Raw genomic sequence first — 19,681 nt, forward strand, 5'->3', positions numbered from 1 at the left:
TGGGGGGAGGGGGCAGGGCGAGTCAAAACTATATGTTGATACCAAAATAATCAAAATCCAATCACAATCCAGGTCAAAATACACATACAATCTCTTTCAGCAGCCATTTCGGAAAATGGCAGCCATATTGTTTTTTTTTTGCGTGGCTAACGGGCTTTTCTGCAAAAGTAGGTCCTAGGCATTGTTCATGCCAAATTTGGCGCTTGTATCACAAAGTGAACTATTGTAACGTAAAAATAGACTTAAGGGCCCGCACTAAAGGGTCCCTGTGGGACGATAGAGCACAATGATGGTGAGAGGGACCGGTTGTGTTATTGAAATAGCATGACATTCACATGTGGAAAGAGAAAGGTGAGAGAGATTTAAAACACGGAAATTCCATTTGGAGTAAACCTGTACCACCCCCACGACCTGGGTGGGGGGTGGGGGGGGGTATATGAAGCAGAGAGGGCAGCAGGGGTAGCAGTGTTATCTGGGGTAATCCAGGTTTCTGTTAGAGCAAGGAATTGCAGATACTTGAGGGAGGCCTGGGCTGAAATGAATTCAGGTTTCTTCTTCATGGTTGCCGCGTGGCAGTTCCAGAGACCTCCCTCCACAATGTGGTGACTGGGTGAACAAGTTGGATAGACTAGAAGCTCACCGGGGCCGAGCGTCTAGCGCCCGCGCCCACGTAGCGCCCGCGGCCACTTGGCAGCGCATATAAGTGGCGTAGCGTCATGAGGGCCAGTGGGGCCGTGGCTCGGTCAGTGTAGACCCTGTAGCGCGTCTGATATGTGGCATAGAGGGGCGGATTTTAAATCTCCAGAGGAAACATCCGTGGGCTACCATTGGTTCAGCGATGTGTGCGGTCGCCCTGCGGCCCCTCCTCCTCCACCAATGTGCAGTATTGAGAGCCCTGACGTCACAACATTTGGAGCGATGGCCACTGCACTCTGGTTGGTTGGGGTACACCTAGGGCCCAGGTAGAACCCACTTAAAGCCTGCATGGGCAAACCCAGTTAGGACCCGCCTCGGTCCCACATAAACGTGGCTAGTTGGGGCCCACCTAAGGGCCAGGTAGAAGCTACTTATAGCCCGCATGGGCATCGCAGTTAAGACCCACCTCGGCCCCACATAGAATTGCCTAGGTGGGGCCCACCTAAGGACCGTTTCAGTGGTCACAAACGGTGCAAGGGTGACCACCTCATTTGGTAGCATGCAGGGGCCTTAAGCAGCAGTAATGTAACACAAGCTTAACACTGTAGAACCGAAATTAGCAGAAATGACTACATTTCCCATGATGCCCTCTGAATGGTGCAGCAACACGTCACTGCCAATACGTTACATTGTGTCACAAAACCCCACAAAATACACTAAAATGAAACTCTTCAACAGGCTAATTAGGTAGCATTGATGAGATTTACCAGACTAACTTCATACAGGTTGTTGGTAAGATGTGTAACATAGCTGTTTGAGCACGACAACAGCGTTAGCATTAGCCGCATGCTAACGCTACTCGTTCATTAGCTTAGCTACACGCTAACGGCTCATTATAGGCAGCTCTTGGCTAATAGGCATTTAACCCAACTAACGGCAACACAGTAATGGACATAAACATTGACATATATGCTTTAGAGACCATTAGCAGGCTGCATTAACAACCAGCAGCAACAGAATCCAAGTAGCAGGCCACGTTAGCAGCTAATGCTGTGTACGATGAGGGTTGGCAGGTGTGTTTTTTAGGGCTTATGTGAGCGCACCATCTACAATGGACTAACTGAGCAGGAATATTAACATCCAGCACACTAACGTTCGTTGTTGACAAAGTGATTGCACAGCCGCTTCAGCCATGACAACCACGTTAACGTTAGCTACATGCTAACTTTGAAAGTGCGTTAGCATTAGCCGCATGCTAAGGGCTCATGTTAAGCACCCATGGGCAGTAATCATTGAAATACAACGAACGCTATCACAGTAGTGGACATAAACATTGGTTACATTGGTAGCAGGCTGTAGTGACGTCAAAGTGTTGACAATATGAATGACAGGGCGATTTATTAGTGAAATGAGGGTGATTGTGCTGTCGTGTCCAGCTCAGCGCGCACAACTCTCACGGAGCCCTGTTGTTGCTGCGTCTGGCTGTGATGGCGACAGCAAGCTCTCTGCAATGCTGCTGTCTGGAAACTGGCCTCAGGATGACACGACCAATGAGAGTGAGCGCTTTCGTTGTTGCTAAGATACGGTGTATGGCACATAGCGGCTGTGGCCCATAGCTTGTGGATCTCTGTCACATGATTGGCGTAGCCTGCGTTGCCAGGTCTGCCTTTTGTATAAGCGATTTTAGTCTTATTTGGGCACGCATTTGGGCTCGTTTGCATAGACCACGGCAGCGCTTGTTTCTTTCCCGCTTGACGGATGTGGCAACAGGGCAAAAGGTTCTCAGTGTGGCGCAGATGATGATGATGATTGGCTGGTGTAACGAACCATCCGGAAGTAAATGGCGAGATGAAATATATAGCACTTTATGATTATTAGAGGAAGGAGACACATGTGAAGGTGGAAAATGAAATGTAGGAGATAATATAGTTTTGCATGAGCGATTTTTGTAGCAAGTTGGATATAAGAGAATTGGGCCACTCCTATATATATATATATACTTTTTCTCAGAATGAAAAGTGCAAATAACAGATCTAAAAGCTCACAACACATCACAATGTGACACATTGTAAGCTTGTAGATCTGCTATCTAATGTAAGAAGATCTATCTAATTTAAGCATTATCTTATACTTTCTACAAGCTCATAGCGCGGCACCGAGTGCCGCGCTATGAGCTTGTAGATCTGCTATTTTTTAGCGGTGCCAGCCGCTCTACATTTGACCTTGTGTGTCCATCCGTCCGTATGTTTGAGCACGGCAAAGACACAACACATGCGCCACTTCAACACACACACACACACACACACACACGCACACACGCGCACGCGCGCAACATGCGGTCCTGCGAGGCGCACCGTTGCAACACATGCGCCACTTAAAGACACACACACACACACACACACACACACACACACACACACACACACACACACACACACACACACACACACACACACACACACACACAAGCCAGCACTGCACACGTGCATGCGTGCACACAAACACACACACACACACACACACACACTTAACATGCAGACCTGCGAGGCACACCGTTGCAACACATGCGCCACTTAAATACATGCACACACGTGCAAACCAGCACTGCACACGTGCGTGTACACAAACACACACACACACACACACACACACACACACACACAACATGCGGACCTGCGAGGCACACCGTTGAAACACATGTGCCACTTAAAGACATGCATACACGCACAAAAGCCAGCACTGCACATGTGCGTGCGCACACACAAGCCAGCACTGCACACGTGCGTGCGTGCGCGCACGCACACAAACACACACACACACACACACACACACACACACACACACACACACACACACACACACACACACACACATGTAACATGCAGACCTGCGAGGCGCTGCACACGTGCAAGCCAGGACTGCACATGTGCGCGTGCACGTGCGTGCACGCCTACTCATGTGCACACACACACACACGTAAGATGCAAACCTGTGAGGCGCACCGTGCACACACACACACACACACACACACACACACACACACACAAGCCAGCACTGCACACGTGCACGTGCACACACACGCACACACACACACACACACACACACACACACACACACACACACACACACACACACACACACACACACACACACACACACACACACAGAACTCTCCACCATGAATCACATACAGGTGCAAGATCTCTATGATGAGCTGAGGGGTTACCTATGCCAGGTCTCAGTCATTGTCAATTAAGAGTCAAGGCACAACATTCATTTGAAGTCTTTTTTTTCACCTTGGAATGCATTTGGCCTCACTGCTATATACCTGCACCACTTACTTTAACACCTAAGTGTGATTTGCTTCCAGTGGCGCTGTTCAGTAGCCTTGAAATGAAGTTACAGGGTTTTAACATTTATTCTCTAGTTCATATATAGCTCAATTAAATAAACTCATCAAAGGCACCGCTTACTTCACACTGGGTGTGATTTTTGAAGAAACTTTGAAGAAACTTTGAATATATATATTTTTTTAAGGTGAACATTTTTAACAACAAATGTCTCTAAATCCTAAAAGTCAAAACATTTAAATAAACATATGTTGTTATAAATCAGTGGTTCTCAAACTGTTCTCATGTCAAGGACCCCCACAATTATATGTATTTGGCCGCAGACCCCCATCTCAACATATTTTGTTCCAGGGACCCCCAGAAGCAAAGATTTGAGTTACAAATGTTAAAACATTTATATTTATACAAAGATTTGCAAACATTTTCAAGATTTTTCTAAAGTAGCAGATCGGTGCCGCGCTATGAGCTTGTAGATCTGCTGTTTTTGAGTAGCCTAAGTATAAAAGGTTAAAGTGGTTAAACATATTGTGATGCTATATTAACACATTTAGCTGGGGACCCCTTGGAATCCCCCAAGGACCCCTGGGGGTCCCCGGACCCCACTTTGAGAACCAATGCTATAAACAACCTTCATAGTTACAGTGATTCATTTAAAGGACCAGACCACTGTGGTAGAGGTTTGGGTTGTGTAGTTTCCCCCATCTGAACATGTTTTATGTCAGGGACCACAGAAATCTTTTTTTTTTTCAAAATCTTTCAAACAATTTCAATTGTTTTCAAAAATGTTCATAAATATCGCAGCGTGGCACGAAGTGACGCGCTGTGAGCTTGTAGATCTGCTATTTATGAGAACCACTGTTTCAAAACACTAAAATCTAAACAAACAAAACACTTTCCTGGTTTTAATGGGTTAACACTGAGGATTTTTTTTGTCTCAGTATGAAAAGTGCAAATAACAGATCTACAATGCAACAATGCTCATCAGATCTACAATGCTCATAGCGCGGCACTCGGTGCCGCGCTATGAGCATTGTAGATCTGAGCATTTTGAGCATTTTGAACTCAAATGAACATTTGTAACTCTAAAGAAGCAAAATCTTTGCTTCTGGAGGATTCTACAAATGTCTTCTAAATCATTTTTCTAAACGTATGTTGTTATAATATCAGTGGTTCTCAAACTGTTTCCATGTCAAGGACCCCCACAATGATATGGATTTGGCCGCGGACCCCAATCTTAAAATATGTTGTTCCAGGGACCCCCAGAAGCAAAGATTTCAGTTAAAAATGTTGCTTTAAATATATTTATATATATATTCAAAGATTTGCTTACATTTTCACAAATTTTCTAAAGTAGCAGATCGGTGTGTGTGTGTGTGTGTGTGTGTGTGTGTGTGTGTGTGTGTGTGTGTGTGTGTGTGTGTGTGTGTGTGTGTGTGTGTGTGTGTGTGTGTGTGTGTGTGTGTGTGTGTGTCAGATGTAAATCTCATATAGAGCGCTTATAGATCAGCTATTTTCAATAGCAAGGTTCAAATACAAGGTTTCTGCCTGAGTGACAGCAATCACAATGTGACACATTGTGAGCTTGTAGATCTGCTATCTAATTTAATTAGATCTGATTTAAACATTATCTTATACTTTCTACAAGCTCACCGAGTGCCGCGCTATGAGCTTGTAGATCTGCTATTTTTTGAAGAAATCATGACATTTTCATAAATCTTTCAATATATATATATATATATTTTAAGGTGAACATTTTTAACTCAAATCTTTGCTTCTGGGCGATTAATAATAAAAAAATCCATTGATTGAATGAAATAATATCTCCATTGATTAGAAATTAATAATTCTAAATATTCTCATTGACTTACATTGTACGCTGAAACAGATCTCAAAGTCACTCTTTTAGCACATAAACAAACACAAACAAAGCTGATTCAGACAATATAGAACATCATCAAACCCATTACTGAACATGTTTTATGTCAGGGACCCCAGATTATTATTATTATTTTTTTTTTAATCTTTCATACAATTTCAAGTTTTTTCAAAAATGTTCAAAAATAGCAGATGTACAAGCTCGCAATTTGGCACGAAGTGATGCACTGTGAGCTTGCAGATCTGCTATTTATGAGAACCTCTGTTCCAAAACACTAAAATCTAAACAATCAAAACACTTTCCTGGTTTTAATGGGTTAACACTGAGGATTTTTTTTGTCTCAGTATGAAAAGTGCAAATAACTGATCTACAAGCTCACAACACATCACAATGTGACATATTGTGAGCTTGTAGATCTGCTATCTAATTTAATTAGATCTATCTAATTGAAGCATTATCTTATACTTTGGCTATTCAAAAATAGCAGATCTACAAGCTCATAGCGCGGCACTCGGTGCGGCGCTATGACTTTAACATTTAACATTCATTTAACTCAAATGAACATTTGTAACTCAAATCTTTGCTTCTGAGGGATTCTACAAATGTCTTCTTAATAATTTTTCTAAACGTATGTTGTTATAATATCAGTGGTTCTCAAACTGTTTCCATGTCAAGGACCCCCACAATGACATGTATTTGGCCGCGGACCCCCATCTAAAAATATGTTGTTCCAGGGACCCCCAGAAGCAGAGATTTGAGTTAAAAATGTTTGCTTTAAATACATATATATTCAAAGATTTGCTTAAACGTTCACGATTTTTCTAAAATAGCGGATCGGTGCCGCGCTATGAGCTTGTAGATCTGCTATTTTTATTAGCCTAAATATAAAAGTTGTTAAAAATATTGTGATTCTATATTAACACATTTAGCTGGGGACCCATTTAACCCATTAAGACCGGGAACGCATCTCTGTCACTTTAGATTTATTTGGCTATTCAAAAATAGGAGATCTACAAGCTCATAGCCCGGCACTGAGTGCCGCTCTATGAGCTTGTAGATCTGCTATTTTTGAAAAATCATGAAAATGTGTGCAAATCTTTGAATATTATAGTTTTATAAAGCGAACATTAATATTTTGTTCCAGTACAAGCTCGTAGCGCGACACCGACTGCCGCGCTACGAGCTTGTAGATCTGCTATTTTTGAACAGCCAAAAAAAGAAAGTTTGAAACTGGTTTAAAGTAACTAAGTACATGTACTCAAGTACTGTACTTATGTACAATTTTGAGTATTTCCAATTTTCATTACTTTTACTTCTACTCCACTACATCTCAGAGGCAGATATTGTACTTTTAACCCACTATTTTTTTATTTGAAAACTTTAGTTATTAGTTACTTTGTAGATTTAGATTATTATTACAAACCACTTCAGCCCTATATACAATTCGGCCGTTTAAAAATAGCAGATCTACAAGCTCACAATGTGTCGCGATGAAAAGATTTTTATATATTTTATACATTTAAAAACTGGGTAATGGGACATTCTGCACAATGAGTACTTTATACTTTCGGTACTTTAAGTACATTTTGATGCCAATACTTTTGTACTTTTACTCAAATATTTTTTTAATTCCGGACTTTTACTGGTAACAGAGTACTTCTACATTGCAGTATTGATACTTTTACTTAAGTAAAACATTTGAGTACTTTTTCCACCACTGATTATTGAACAGATAAATAAAAGTTAAAATGACACAGATGTGTTCCTGGTCTTAATGGGTTAAGTTTCTAAATGTTCAGCATTAATAACATGGCCGACACAGTGACTCCAGGTGTAAAGTGTTTCATTAGTTGTGATATTTTGTCTTGTGTTTTTCTCACAGATTCCTGTCAGCTTTCACTGGATGAAAACACAGTGAACGACCTCCTCATCCTATCAGAGGAGAACAGGAAGGTGACTGAGACAGGAGAAGACCAACATCATCCTGAACATCCACACAGATTTACCTCTTGGTCTCAGGTGTTGAGTAGAGAGAGTCTGCCTGAACGTAGTTACTTTGAAGTAAAATGGAGTGGAGGTGTTGGTGTAGCAGTCAGTTATATAGACATCAACAGAAAGGAGGCGGAGCTATCACCCTTTGGTTACAATGACAAGTCCTGGATGTTATATTGGTCACATGGTTCAGGCTGGTTCACTCACAACAGCATTAAGACTACACTGTCAGGACCTGATGTCTCCACAGGGGGGGCCATAGGGGGGTATGAGGGGGTAATGGGCGTGTACACAGATCACAGAGCAGGTACTGTGTCTTTCTACTGTATTAATGACAACAAACAGACCCTCCTCTATACAGTAAACACCACCTTCACACAACCTCTATATGCAGGGATAATGGTTTATAGAGGTACAGCAGAGGTCTGTGAGATCTGGTAAACGTGTTGAAACACTTACACCCTACAGTATGTATATAGAATATATAGTAGAGCTTACAGATACAGTATATACATACTACTGTACTTAGCTGACTGGGGTCCCCCCCCCCCTCCAGTGCAATGTTTGTAGATCTGATATTTCCAGACGGGGGGGGGGGTGGGGGGTGCGTTGTGAGCTTGTAGATTTATTTTCAAACGGAATCCAAGGGATGTGTTGTGAGCTTGTAGATCTGCTATTTTCAGACGGGGGGGATGCGTTGTGAGCTTGTAGATCTGCTATTTTCAGACGGGGGGATGCGTTGTGAGCTTGTAGATCTGTTATTTTCAGACGGGGGGGATGCGTTGTGAGCTTGTAGATCTGCTATTTTCAGACGGGGGGGATGCGTTGTGAGCTTGTAGATCTGCTATTTTCAGACGGGGGGATGCGTTGTGAGCTTGTAGATCTGTTATTTTCAGACGGGGGGGATGCGTTGTGAGCTTGTAGATCTGCTATTTTTAGACGGGGGGGGGGATGCGTTGTGAGCTTGTAGATCTGCTATTTTTAGACGGGGGGGATGTGTTGTTAGCTTGTAAATCTGCTATTTTCAGACCGGGGGATGCGTTGTAAGCTTGTAGATCTGCTATTTTCTGACAGGGGAATGCATTGTAAGCTTGTAGATCTGCTATTTTCAGACAGGGGGATGCGTTGTGAGCTTGTAGATCTGCTATTTTCAGACAGGGGGATGCATTGTGAGCTTGTAGATCTGCTATTTTCAGACAGGGGGATGCATTGTGAGCTTGTAGATCTGCTATTTTCAGACAGGGGGGATGCATTGTGAGCTTGTAGATCTGCTATTTTCAGACAGGGGGATGCATTGTGAGCTTGTAGATCTGCTATTTTCAGACAGGGGGGATGCATTGTGAGCTTGTAGATCTTCTATTTTCAGACAGGGGGGATGCGTTGTGAGCTTGTAGATCTTCTATTTTCAGACAGGGGGGATGCGTTGTGAGCTTGTAGATCTGCTATTTTCAGACAGGGGGGATGCATTGTGAGCTTGTAGATCTTCTATTTTCAGACAGGGGGGATGCATTGTGAGCTTGTAGATCTGCTATTTTCAGACAGGGGGGATGCATTGTGAGCTTGTAGATCTTCTATTTTCAGACAGGGGGGATGCGTTGTGAGCTTGTAGATCCATTCCACATTAAGTTAGCTCCACCATTGAGAAGTTCAAATCCAAACTAAAGGCTCTGTTGTTGTTGTTTGTTGTTGTTTTGTTTGTATTAGTTTTAGTTTTCTGGATACGTAATAGGCTTTTATTATAGCTTTGTGAATAGATCTCACAGTCTATATGTTGATATTGTCTCTTAAAGCACTTTGGCTTTTTAAATGTGCTGCAGTTTACAAATAAACTTGACTTGACAACCTCAATCTGTTTTTATTATTACAAACCTATATATTTATATAAAAAACATGAAACAAGTCATTACATGTATTTGACATGTTGTTCCAGGGACCCCCATCTCAACATATGTTGTTCCAGGGACCCCCATCTCAACATATGTTGTTCCAGGGACCCCCAGAAGCAAAGATTTGAGTTACAAATGTTCACTTTAAAAAATATAAATATTCAAAGATTTGCAAAAAGGTTCACGATTTTTCAAAAATAGCAGATCTACAAGCTCATAGCGCGGCACTCGGTGCCGCGCTATGAGCTTGTAGATCTGCTATTTTTGAATAGCCTAAGTAAATTATAAAAGGTTAAAGTGGTTCAAATGATTGTGATGCTTTATTAACACATTTTGCTGGGGACCCCCTGGAACCCCCCCAAGGACCCCTGGGGGTCCCCGGACCCCACGTTTTAACACAATGTGTTAATAAAGCTTCACAATCATTTTAACCCCTTTATCCATATTTAATACTTTGGCTATTGAAATATAGCAGATCTACAAGCTCATAGCGCGGCACCGAGTGCCGCGCTATGAGCTTGTAGATCTGCTACATCTTTTTTTTATAAAAGGCGAACATTTTGAACTCAAATCTTTGCTCTTCTTTGTCCCTGGAACAACATATTTTCAGGTGGGGGTCCGCGGCCAAATACACATCATTTTGGTGGTCCTTGACATGATAAAGTTTGAGAACCACTGATATTATAGCAACATAATTTTTTTTTCAAAAACTGTTAGGATTTAGAAGATTTAGAATGTCAAGGACCCCCACAATTATATATATTTGGCCACGGACCCCCATCTCAAAATGTTTTGTTCCAGGGACCCCCAGAAGCAAAGATTTGAGTTACTAATGTTCACTTTAAAAACATAGATATATATTCATAGATTTGCACACATTTTCATGATAAAAAAAACAAACAGCAGATCTACAAGCTCGTAGCGCGGCACTCGGTGCCGCGCTATGAGCTTGTAGATCTGCTGTTTTTGAACAGTCAAAGTATAAGATAAGTCCAGGTGTGCGTCAGAATACTGTGATAATATTAGTTATTAATATCACTTCAGTTTATCCTCTCAGAGCCTCTCTAGACTCAGTAAAACACTCTGTACTTGGTGCCTTCTTTTTTTTTCCAACCAAACACATCAGATCTACAAGCTTGTAGATCTGCTATTTGTAGTGGTTGTTCCTCCTAGTGGGGTTCAAGGGGTTAAAGGTGAAGTATAAAGTTATGTTCAATCTGTCCTATAATGGAAAGTGATTTCCTCTTAAAGTGTATCTTAGAGGGAAAGATTTACATATTCATGAATCGTAATATGACATAAATGTGAGCTTCTATAAAGCACTGCTTCTCAAAGTGGGGTCCGGGGACCCCCAGGGGTCCTTGAGGGGGTTCCAGGGGGTCCCCAGCAAAATGTGCTAAAACAGCATCGCAATCATTTTATATCCTGGCTATTCAAAAATATCAGATCTACAAGCTCACAGTGTGTCACTTTGTGCCACGCTGCGAGCTTGTAGATCTGATATGTTTGATTATTTTTTTAAACAAAAATCATCTATTCTGGGGGTCCCTGCCCACCTTTTCAGATGGGGGTCCACGGCCAAATATAAATTATATCAATCTGGGGGTCCCTGACACAAAGACGTTTGAGAAACACTGCTGTAAATGAACATAATGTCATTCAGGATAAAGTTAAAATAATATAATATGTAATAAGACATAAATATAAGCTTCTATAAAGTAACAATATGGATGATAAAGTTATAATAATATAATATGTAATAAGATATAAATATAAGCTTCTATAAAGTAACAATATGGATGATAAAGTTATAATAATATAATATGTAATAAGACATAAATATAAGCTTCTATAAAGTAACAATATGGATGATAAAGTTATAATAATATAATATGTAATAAGACATAAATATAAGCTTCTATAAAGTAACAATATGGATGATAAAGTTATAATAATATAATATGTAATATGACATAAATATAAGCTTCTATAAAGTAACAATATGGATGATAAAGTTATAATAATATAATATGTAATAAGACATAAATATAAGCTTCTATAAAGTAACAATATGGATGATAAAGTTATAATAATATAATATGTAATAAGATATAAATATAAGCTTCTATAAAGTAACAATATGGATGATAAAGTTATAATAATATAATATGTAATAAGACATAAATATAAGCTTCTATAAAGTAACAATATGGATGATAAAGTTATAATAATATAATATGTAATAAGACATAAATATAAGCTTCTATAAAGTAACAATATGGATGATAAAGTTATAATAATATAATATGTAATATGACATAAATATAAGCTTCTATAAAGTAACAATATGGATGATAAAGTTATAATAATATAAGCTTCTATAAAGTAATATAATGTCATTCAGGGTCAGTGGTGGAAGTACAAAAGTAAAAGTACTCATTATGCAGAATGTTCCATTTCAAGTTTTCAAAACGAATAATAACCTTTTTTTAAATAGCAGATCTACAAGCTCACAATGCGTCGCGCCGCGACACATTGTGAGCTTGTAGATCTGCCATTTTTAATTAGCCAGAATATATATAAGGCTGAAGTGGGTAATGTAATGTTGTGTAATTGTTAGGGATAAGAGTGTCAGTGTAGTGCATCAGGGATCTGTGTAGGGGCCGCAGTGGCTCAGGGGTAGAGTGAACTGGAAACCACAAGGTTCCCAGTTCGATCCCGGGCTGGGGGGCTCCCCCAGAGTTAGTGTAGAAGTGTCCTTGAGCAAGACACTGAACCCCTAATTACTCCTGATGAGCAGGTTGGTGCCTTGCATGGTTTCCTCCTCCATCGGTGTGTGTGTGTGTGTGTGTGTGTGTGTGTGTGTGTGTGTGTGTGTGTGTGTGTGTGTGAATGTGTGTGTGTGAATGGGTGAATGTAATATACAATGCACTTGTAAAGCGCTTTGGATAAAAGCGTTATATAAATGCACCATTTACCATTTTTATAATGTTTCAAGGATTCTACATTCTTAAACAATTTCCCCCGAACCCCACTTTGAGAACTAATACCATAAGGTGTAGGGAAATCACTTTTTTTTTAATCAAAATGCATATTCTTTTAGTTCACACATATTTTGCATGTTCCATCACATAATCAAGGATTTTTGGCAGCGTTTTTCTGGAGGGGACTGAAAAATAGTAATAATGTACTCTGTATGTTCACATCATGAATACATTACTTAATTTACTTTACTAATTTTGAAAAAATGCCCACCACAAGCTGGCATGGTGGTGGTGACCCCTGACCCCTGCTTATGATTTATGATTTATCCCTCATCACATTGTCCTGTAGGCCTACTAATACATGTACAACAAACATTTCATTTCATTTTAGTCATGCCACAATTCTACCACATAAATGACTCATCATAATCAATGATAGAGTTAATCTCGTTGATCATAATTTGTCTAGTGTCATAACCCTGCTTTAAATGTCAAATGAATATAATAGGTGTCATATTGGCCTAATCCAGTCATGTTTGAATGCTTCTATTCTCCTGTCTTTCTATGCAAAGGTCAAGCAGCTGGCTACAGGCTTTCTGTCGGCTCCTCGAGTTATGTCAATATTTCTATTTAAGGAAGAAATGTTTTGAGAACACTACATCTCGGTGTTCTTCTCTACGATAATCATTCTTTCAGTGACCACTGACCAGTGACAAGGTCAAAGTGTTGACCCAGACACTTGGACGCTGTTTGTCTTCACCATCATCTTCATCATCCTCCTCATCTGACGACGACGTAATCATCACTCTCATCCAATCCAAGAAGTCCACCTTTGCCCGGAAACTCATCTATGTCACATCCTATGATGTCATTGTTTATGTTACCTAACTGATAACGGGCCATGTAAAAGTCCAGTCTTGTCGTTCTATGTGTGAGAGAGACCCGACCGATGATGCGTTAACACCTGTGATACTGTAACCTTCCCATGTCTCTCATGTCTGACTAAAGATATAATATAATAGTTATAACCAATGGCTGCCTCTCTTCGAGTCTGCTTTTCTTTGTCGCCTTTATGAAAGTGTCTGGTACTTTGTGTGGGTGATAAGGAAAAACAGCTCTATCAATCAACATTACATTGAATCCAGATGAAGTCAAAGAGACTTTTTACCTTCATCTACAGAGGAGACGCTGCTGAGCTGATCCACCTTCAACAATCCAGAGTGTCTGAGTTCAACTGCTGTCAGTAACGTCCTCTAACTCAGCTCAAAGCCCCTCCCACCTGAAAAGACTGACCACTATTTTACACATTTGTTGTTTTCATCAACAAATTGACTCTTCCACAAATGCCTTTAACAAAAACACTGAATACAACAATAACAGCATCACACGTGATAAACTGAATTGTTTTAACACTCTACAGTATCTTCACATTATTGACTAAAACCTAAACATCACATTTATGTGTACACTGTATCAGAGAACATTATTTTATATTCTCTTTCTTGCCATTAAGGACAGAGGAGCAGAGACGTGTTTCCAGTACAAAAATATAATGATTTCATTTAGGCTCATAGTGTGGTATGCTATGTTCAAAAAACACCTCCCAAACTATCAGAAATTGATGGGGTTCAAAATGTATTTATTACACTTTAGAAGCAGCCAGAAGAATATTTCGGTTGGGGTCTTTCCTCAGCTGGGACACACCAGACTGACCCCAGACTGACCCCTCATTGTTAGTATAGGAAATAAAACGTTGTGTGGAGACCATGTAAGTCCACGTGTCTCTGTGCCATCTTGTTTTTAATGTAAGTCCACGTGTCTCTGTGCCATCTTGTTTTTCATGTAAGTTCACGTGTCTCTGCGCCATCTTGTTTTTCATGTAAGTCCACGTGTCTCTGCGCCATCTTGTTTTTCATGTAAGTCCACGTGTCTCTGTGCCATCTTGTTTTTCATGTAAGTCCACGTGTCTCTGTGCCATCTTGTTTTTCATGTAAGTCCACGTGTCTCTGTGCCATCTTGTTTTTCATGTAAGTCCACGTGTCTCTGCGCCATCTTGTTTTTCATGTAAGTCCACGTGTCTCTGTGCCATCTTGTTTTTCATGTAAGTCCACGTGTCTCTGTGCCATCTTGTTTTTCATGTAAGTCCACGTGTCTCTGCGCCATCTTGTTTTTCATGTAAGTCCACGTGTCTCTGTGCCATCTTGTTTTTCATGTAAGTCCACGTGTCTCTGCGCCATCTTGTTTTTCATGTAAGTCCACGTGTCTCTGTGCCATCTTGTTTTTCATGTAAGTCCACGTGTCTCTGTGCCATCTTGTTTAGACAGGATGAAGTTGTCCTCTGTGCATGTCTCACCACCATCTTGTGTTGACAGGATGAAGTTGTCCTCTGTGCATGTCTCACCACCATCTTGTGTTGACAGGATGAAGTTGTCCTCTGTGCATGTCTCACCACCATCTTGTGTTGACAGGATGAAGTTGTCCTCTGTGCATGTCTCACCACCATCTTGTGTTGACAAGGTGAAGTTAACGGTTGTGTGTGTTGGTACATATGAACCTGCAGCTAACAGCTCTGTCTGCTGTGGTGTAGAGCAGGGGTCTTCAATGTTTTCAGGCCAAGGACCCCCTAGCTGAGAAAGAGATGAAGCAGGGACCCCCTCTATATTGTATAAAATTGTGTATCAGATTCAACTTGTTTTGTTTACTTGGTCTGCGCCTGTTTCCCTCTACACCAAACACCTCTTTGACAAAAATAGCAGATCTACAAGCTGCGAGGCGTTGTGAGCTTGTAGATCTGCTATTTTTTGGCTAAAGTTCTCCTCAGAAAAGGGATGCTAGGGTTCAAGTGGTTAATGTAAAAAAAAAAAAAATCATATCACACAAAGATTTGGCGGACCCCCTGTAGTAACTCTGAGGACCCCCTAGGGGTCCCGGACCCCCTGTTGAAGACCCCTGGTGTAGAGAACATCAGGAGAGGAGAGGAAGTGGCACAAAGAAGGCTGTAGATCATGTTTAGCACTGAGAAATGACATAGTCAGCTCTGTCTGGTGTAGAGTAGAGCTAGAGAGGACATAGTCAGCTCTGTCTGGTGTAGAGTAGAGCTAGAGAGGACATAGTCAGCTCTGTCTGGTGTAGAGCTAGAGAGGACATAGTCAGCTCTGTCTGGTGTAGAGTAGAGCTAGAGAGGACATAGTCAGCTCTGTCTGGTGTAGAGTAGAGCTAGAGAGGACATAGTCAGCTCTGTCTGGTGTAGAGTAGAGCTAGAGAGGACATAGTCAGCTCTGTCTGGTGTAGAGTATAGCTAGAGAGGACATAGTCAGCTCTGTCTGGTGTAGAGTAGAGCTAGAGAGGACATAGTCAGCTCTGTCTGGTGTAGAGTATAGCTAGAGAGGACATAGTCAGCTCTGTCTGGTGTAGAGTAGAGCTAGAGAGACACTTGTCATGTAATTATTGGCAGAAATGTTCATTCATTGCAAAAACCCTTAAAAAGGACACAACACATCACAATGACACTGACTTGAGAGCTTGTAGATAGTTATTTTTGTGTGACATAGTCGTATGACTGAAGTATAAAATAGGGCTTAAGTGGTTAATATAAGCATCTAATCAATCCATTAGGATAGTATAGGATTATTATTGTTTGCCATACTTAGATTAGAAGTCTACTAACTTAGAGAGAGTTTGTGAGAAAGAGAGGACTAGCCTGTTAACTCCTAAACCTGCTCGTGCAGGGGAGTCTATGATGGTTTTATCTACTACTTATTCACCTTTATGTTCTGATATTAAGAGTGCTGTGAAGAAACACTGGTATTTGTTATCTAGTGATCCTAATGTGGGTCATGTATTTAACACTCGCATGACTGAGGTTTCATTCTCCTCCACCATGTCTGAAAAACGATCATTTTGATCCCCAAATCAGGCTATCCTATTGGCCACTGTCTCCCTCTGTTCTCCAGACTAGTTCACACTTTCTCCCCCAAACATTGGGGGGTTCCAGGCAGGTCTATGAAAGTGTTACTGCTTGCGTTGTTCCTCACTCACACACACCCCCTTTTAAAGTTGCAGCCGCGCACGCACACACACACACAGAGTCACACCACCGTCAAATGAATGGCAGGAGGATTCAGATTTCAGAGCGAAACTTTACAAAATAAAACGGTAAAATGCTTTGCACGGGGCTCGGGAGAAAGAGAAGAGGTGATATGGACACATTTTCGCTACATCGATGTGGAGAACAAAACACAATGCTTGATTTTATCCGAAGGCAAGCAATGTGGGAAAAACACAACAACTTGAAGAGACACAAGCGTTCACCACAAAGAGATCGAGTTATAAGTTAACAAAAGGTTTGCACTTTCTCCATTTACACCCCATACATCTACACAAACGTTCAGATTTCAATGCGAATGCGAATGGAATGCGACAAAAACAAAAAAAAATCTATGAATTCGAGTCTCCATGGGGTGACTAATCAAATTTTATTTTTAGGTTGAACTATACCTTTAACACATCATTGAAATGTGCTCATATTGTTTTCACCGTTAAATAACAACAGTTATAATAAAAAAAAAAAGTATTAATTAATATTTTGATTAAATTAAAACATTTAAACAATCACACTTTCCCCTAGAAATAGCCTATTCTGTCAACAGATCACGTATGACCACGTGTCCTTTGTTTACATATTTGGTTCGCTTAACAAAGTCCCGTGTGAACGCTAACCAGACAAAATGCAACAATGTAAACATTTGGTCCTTGATCCGGACCTTTTAAGGCCCAAACTAAATCAACATTTGCTGTCAAAATCAACACTGATCTGGAGAAGTAGTTAGTCAGGTATGAGGGTATTGAGGGCTCTGTGTCTTTGACTAGATCTTAAATACCAATCCCTGTGATATCTGCTTAACCCTGTCTTCTACCCTGAGCCGTCCCAGACTAGCAAAGTGTGTTGGAATCAGGCGGGTCACTGTCTTTAGGCCGAGTGTAGTAGTCATCAGTTTGTTTAGGGAGGTCTGAAGCTAACAGCAATAAAATGTCAGGCAGCAGGTTGAAGTTCACTCCTAAAATAATAATAATATCTAACAGAGATGTGCTGACATTTGCTGCTCTGTTTGCATATCAAGCAATTTGACTCAGATGGAAGGGACCATGCACACACACGCGCACACACACACACACACACACACACACACACACACACACACACACACACACACACACACACACACACACACACACAGATCAGCTCATCACAACATATTTTGAGATGGGGGTCGGCGGAAAAATACATATAATTTTGGGGGTCCTTGACAGGAAAAAAATAACCACTGATATTATAGCAACATACGTTAAAACAAATTCAATAAACTGTACAAATGTTTGCTTTAAAAATATATATTCAAAGATTTGCACAAATGTACTTTTTTTTTTCAATATCTGCTATTGTTGAATAGCCAAGTCTAAAAATGACACAGATGCTTTCCTGGTCTTAATGGGTTTAATACCAATCCTATTGATATTTGCTTGACCCTGTCTTCTACCCTGAGCCATCCCAAACTAGCAACGTGTGTTGGAATCAGGCGGGTCAGGCGGGTCAAAGTTGCAGGTCAATTTGGAATAGTTCAATACTTTGTTAACACTTGCTCATAAGGTACCCGTAATTAACACTTAATTTATGATTACTTAATACATTATTTAAGCATGAATTCATCATGAATTCCTTGTAATTCATGTATTAAGTAACTTTGCTTAACTAATGATTAACTAATGATGTTAATTCATGATGAATTACAAGGAATTATAATGCTTAATTAATGCTTTAACAATGTATTAAGTAATCATAAATTAAGCATTAATTACGGGTAGCTTATTATGACGAACACGTCATACGATCAGGTATAAACAAACACACAGCAGAATTATATTCAGTGTTAATCTGAGAGACTGAATTGTTGGAATTGTTTTATACAATTGTTATAACATTACATAACATCAATCCATCTTCAACCGCAACCACTTAAGGCAGGTACACATTGCAGGACCTTAAAGTGCTCGGGGGGTTATCTGATCGTTAAGCATTACACACTGCAGGAGTTTATTTCTTGAAATTGGCTGTCATAATATCGTTGTGGTCTTCACAACAGGATTGATCCCCGACAAGGGCTGACACACTGTAGGATAGTTCACTAGGATGCTATCTCCAGAGTCAGACCCAATACATACATTTGAGTTTATTCCAATTCATCTTAATCGACGTATCCCGTGATATGCCTCTCTCCCTCTCCCCCCTCTCTCGCTCTTTCTCTCTCTCTTTCTCTCTCTCTCGCACGTCAAGTGCAGAAGCGGTCAGTGACAGCGTTGCCATGTCCGCTTATTATAAGCGACTTTGGGCTTGTTTTTCTGTAGAGTTGCTTGTAAATATTGGTTGTTGCGGGGTGCATTTTTTGGGCTTATTTGTATAGTTGCTTATTTGGCCTTGTTTCCTAATGTTGTTTAAACCAGTGGTTTAAACAACACATAATATGTATTTGTCCGCAGACCCCCCTTCTGTAAATATGTTGTGCCATCATAGACCCCATACAAGATTTGTGTGGATTTGGAAAATATTCCACAATTTTCTCAAGATTTTTCTTTGAAAATAGCTGCGACGCGTTGTGAGCTTGTAGATCGGCTATTTTCAAATATCCAATGTATTTGTAAATAGGTTTAAAGTGCTCAAGTGGCCTTTTCTTGGGCTTGTTTTCATAGACCTGGTTGCTTATTTCTCTCGCAACATCTGGCAACGCTGTTCTGACACAACGTGCACATGCTGCACACTCTCACACAAACACACACACACACACACAGAGCTCGCTCTCGCTCTCACTCTCTGTCTGTCTCTCTCTCTCTGTACAATTCCTCTAAAATAAACAGCCCACCAGGCTCGCTCACTCTCTCATTTTGTTTTATAATGTTAACTT

The 19,681-nt window shown here is 40.6% G+C and overlaps 1 protein-coding gene across 1 annotated transcript in view; it reads left to right on the top strand.

The window, feature by feature from the left end:
- The window catches only part of LOC308081375 (NLR family CARD domain-containing protein 3-like), a 189,015-nt gene extending 180,245 nt beyond the window's left edge, over nucleotides 1–8,770 (top strand). Inside the window, exon 12 of the mRNA XM_080457751.1 lies at nucleotides 7,746–8,770. Coding sequence (XP_080313877.1) covers nucleotides 7,746–8,296 — 551 coding nt within the window. The 3' untranslated portion in view covers nucleotides 8,297–8,770. The remainder of the gene's footprint in view (nucleotides 1–7,745) is intronic.
- Nucleotides 8,771–19,681: the final 10,911 nt, after the last annotated feature.

Source organism: Gymnoscopelus braueri, assembly GCF_963280865.1.
Source record: "Gymnoscopelus braueri genome assembly, contig: SCAFFOLD_42, whole genome shotgun sequence".
NCBI lineage: Eukaryota > Metazoa > Chordata > Actinopteri > Myctophiformes > Myctophidae > Gymnoscopelus > Gymnoscopelus braueri.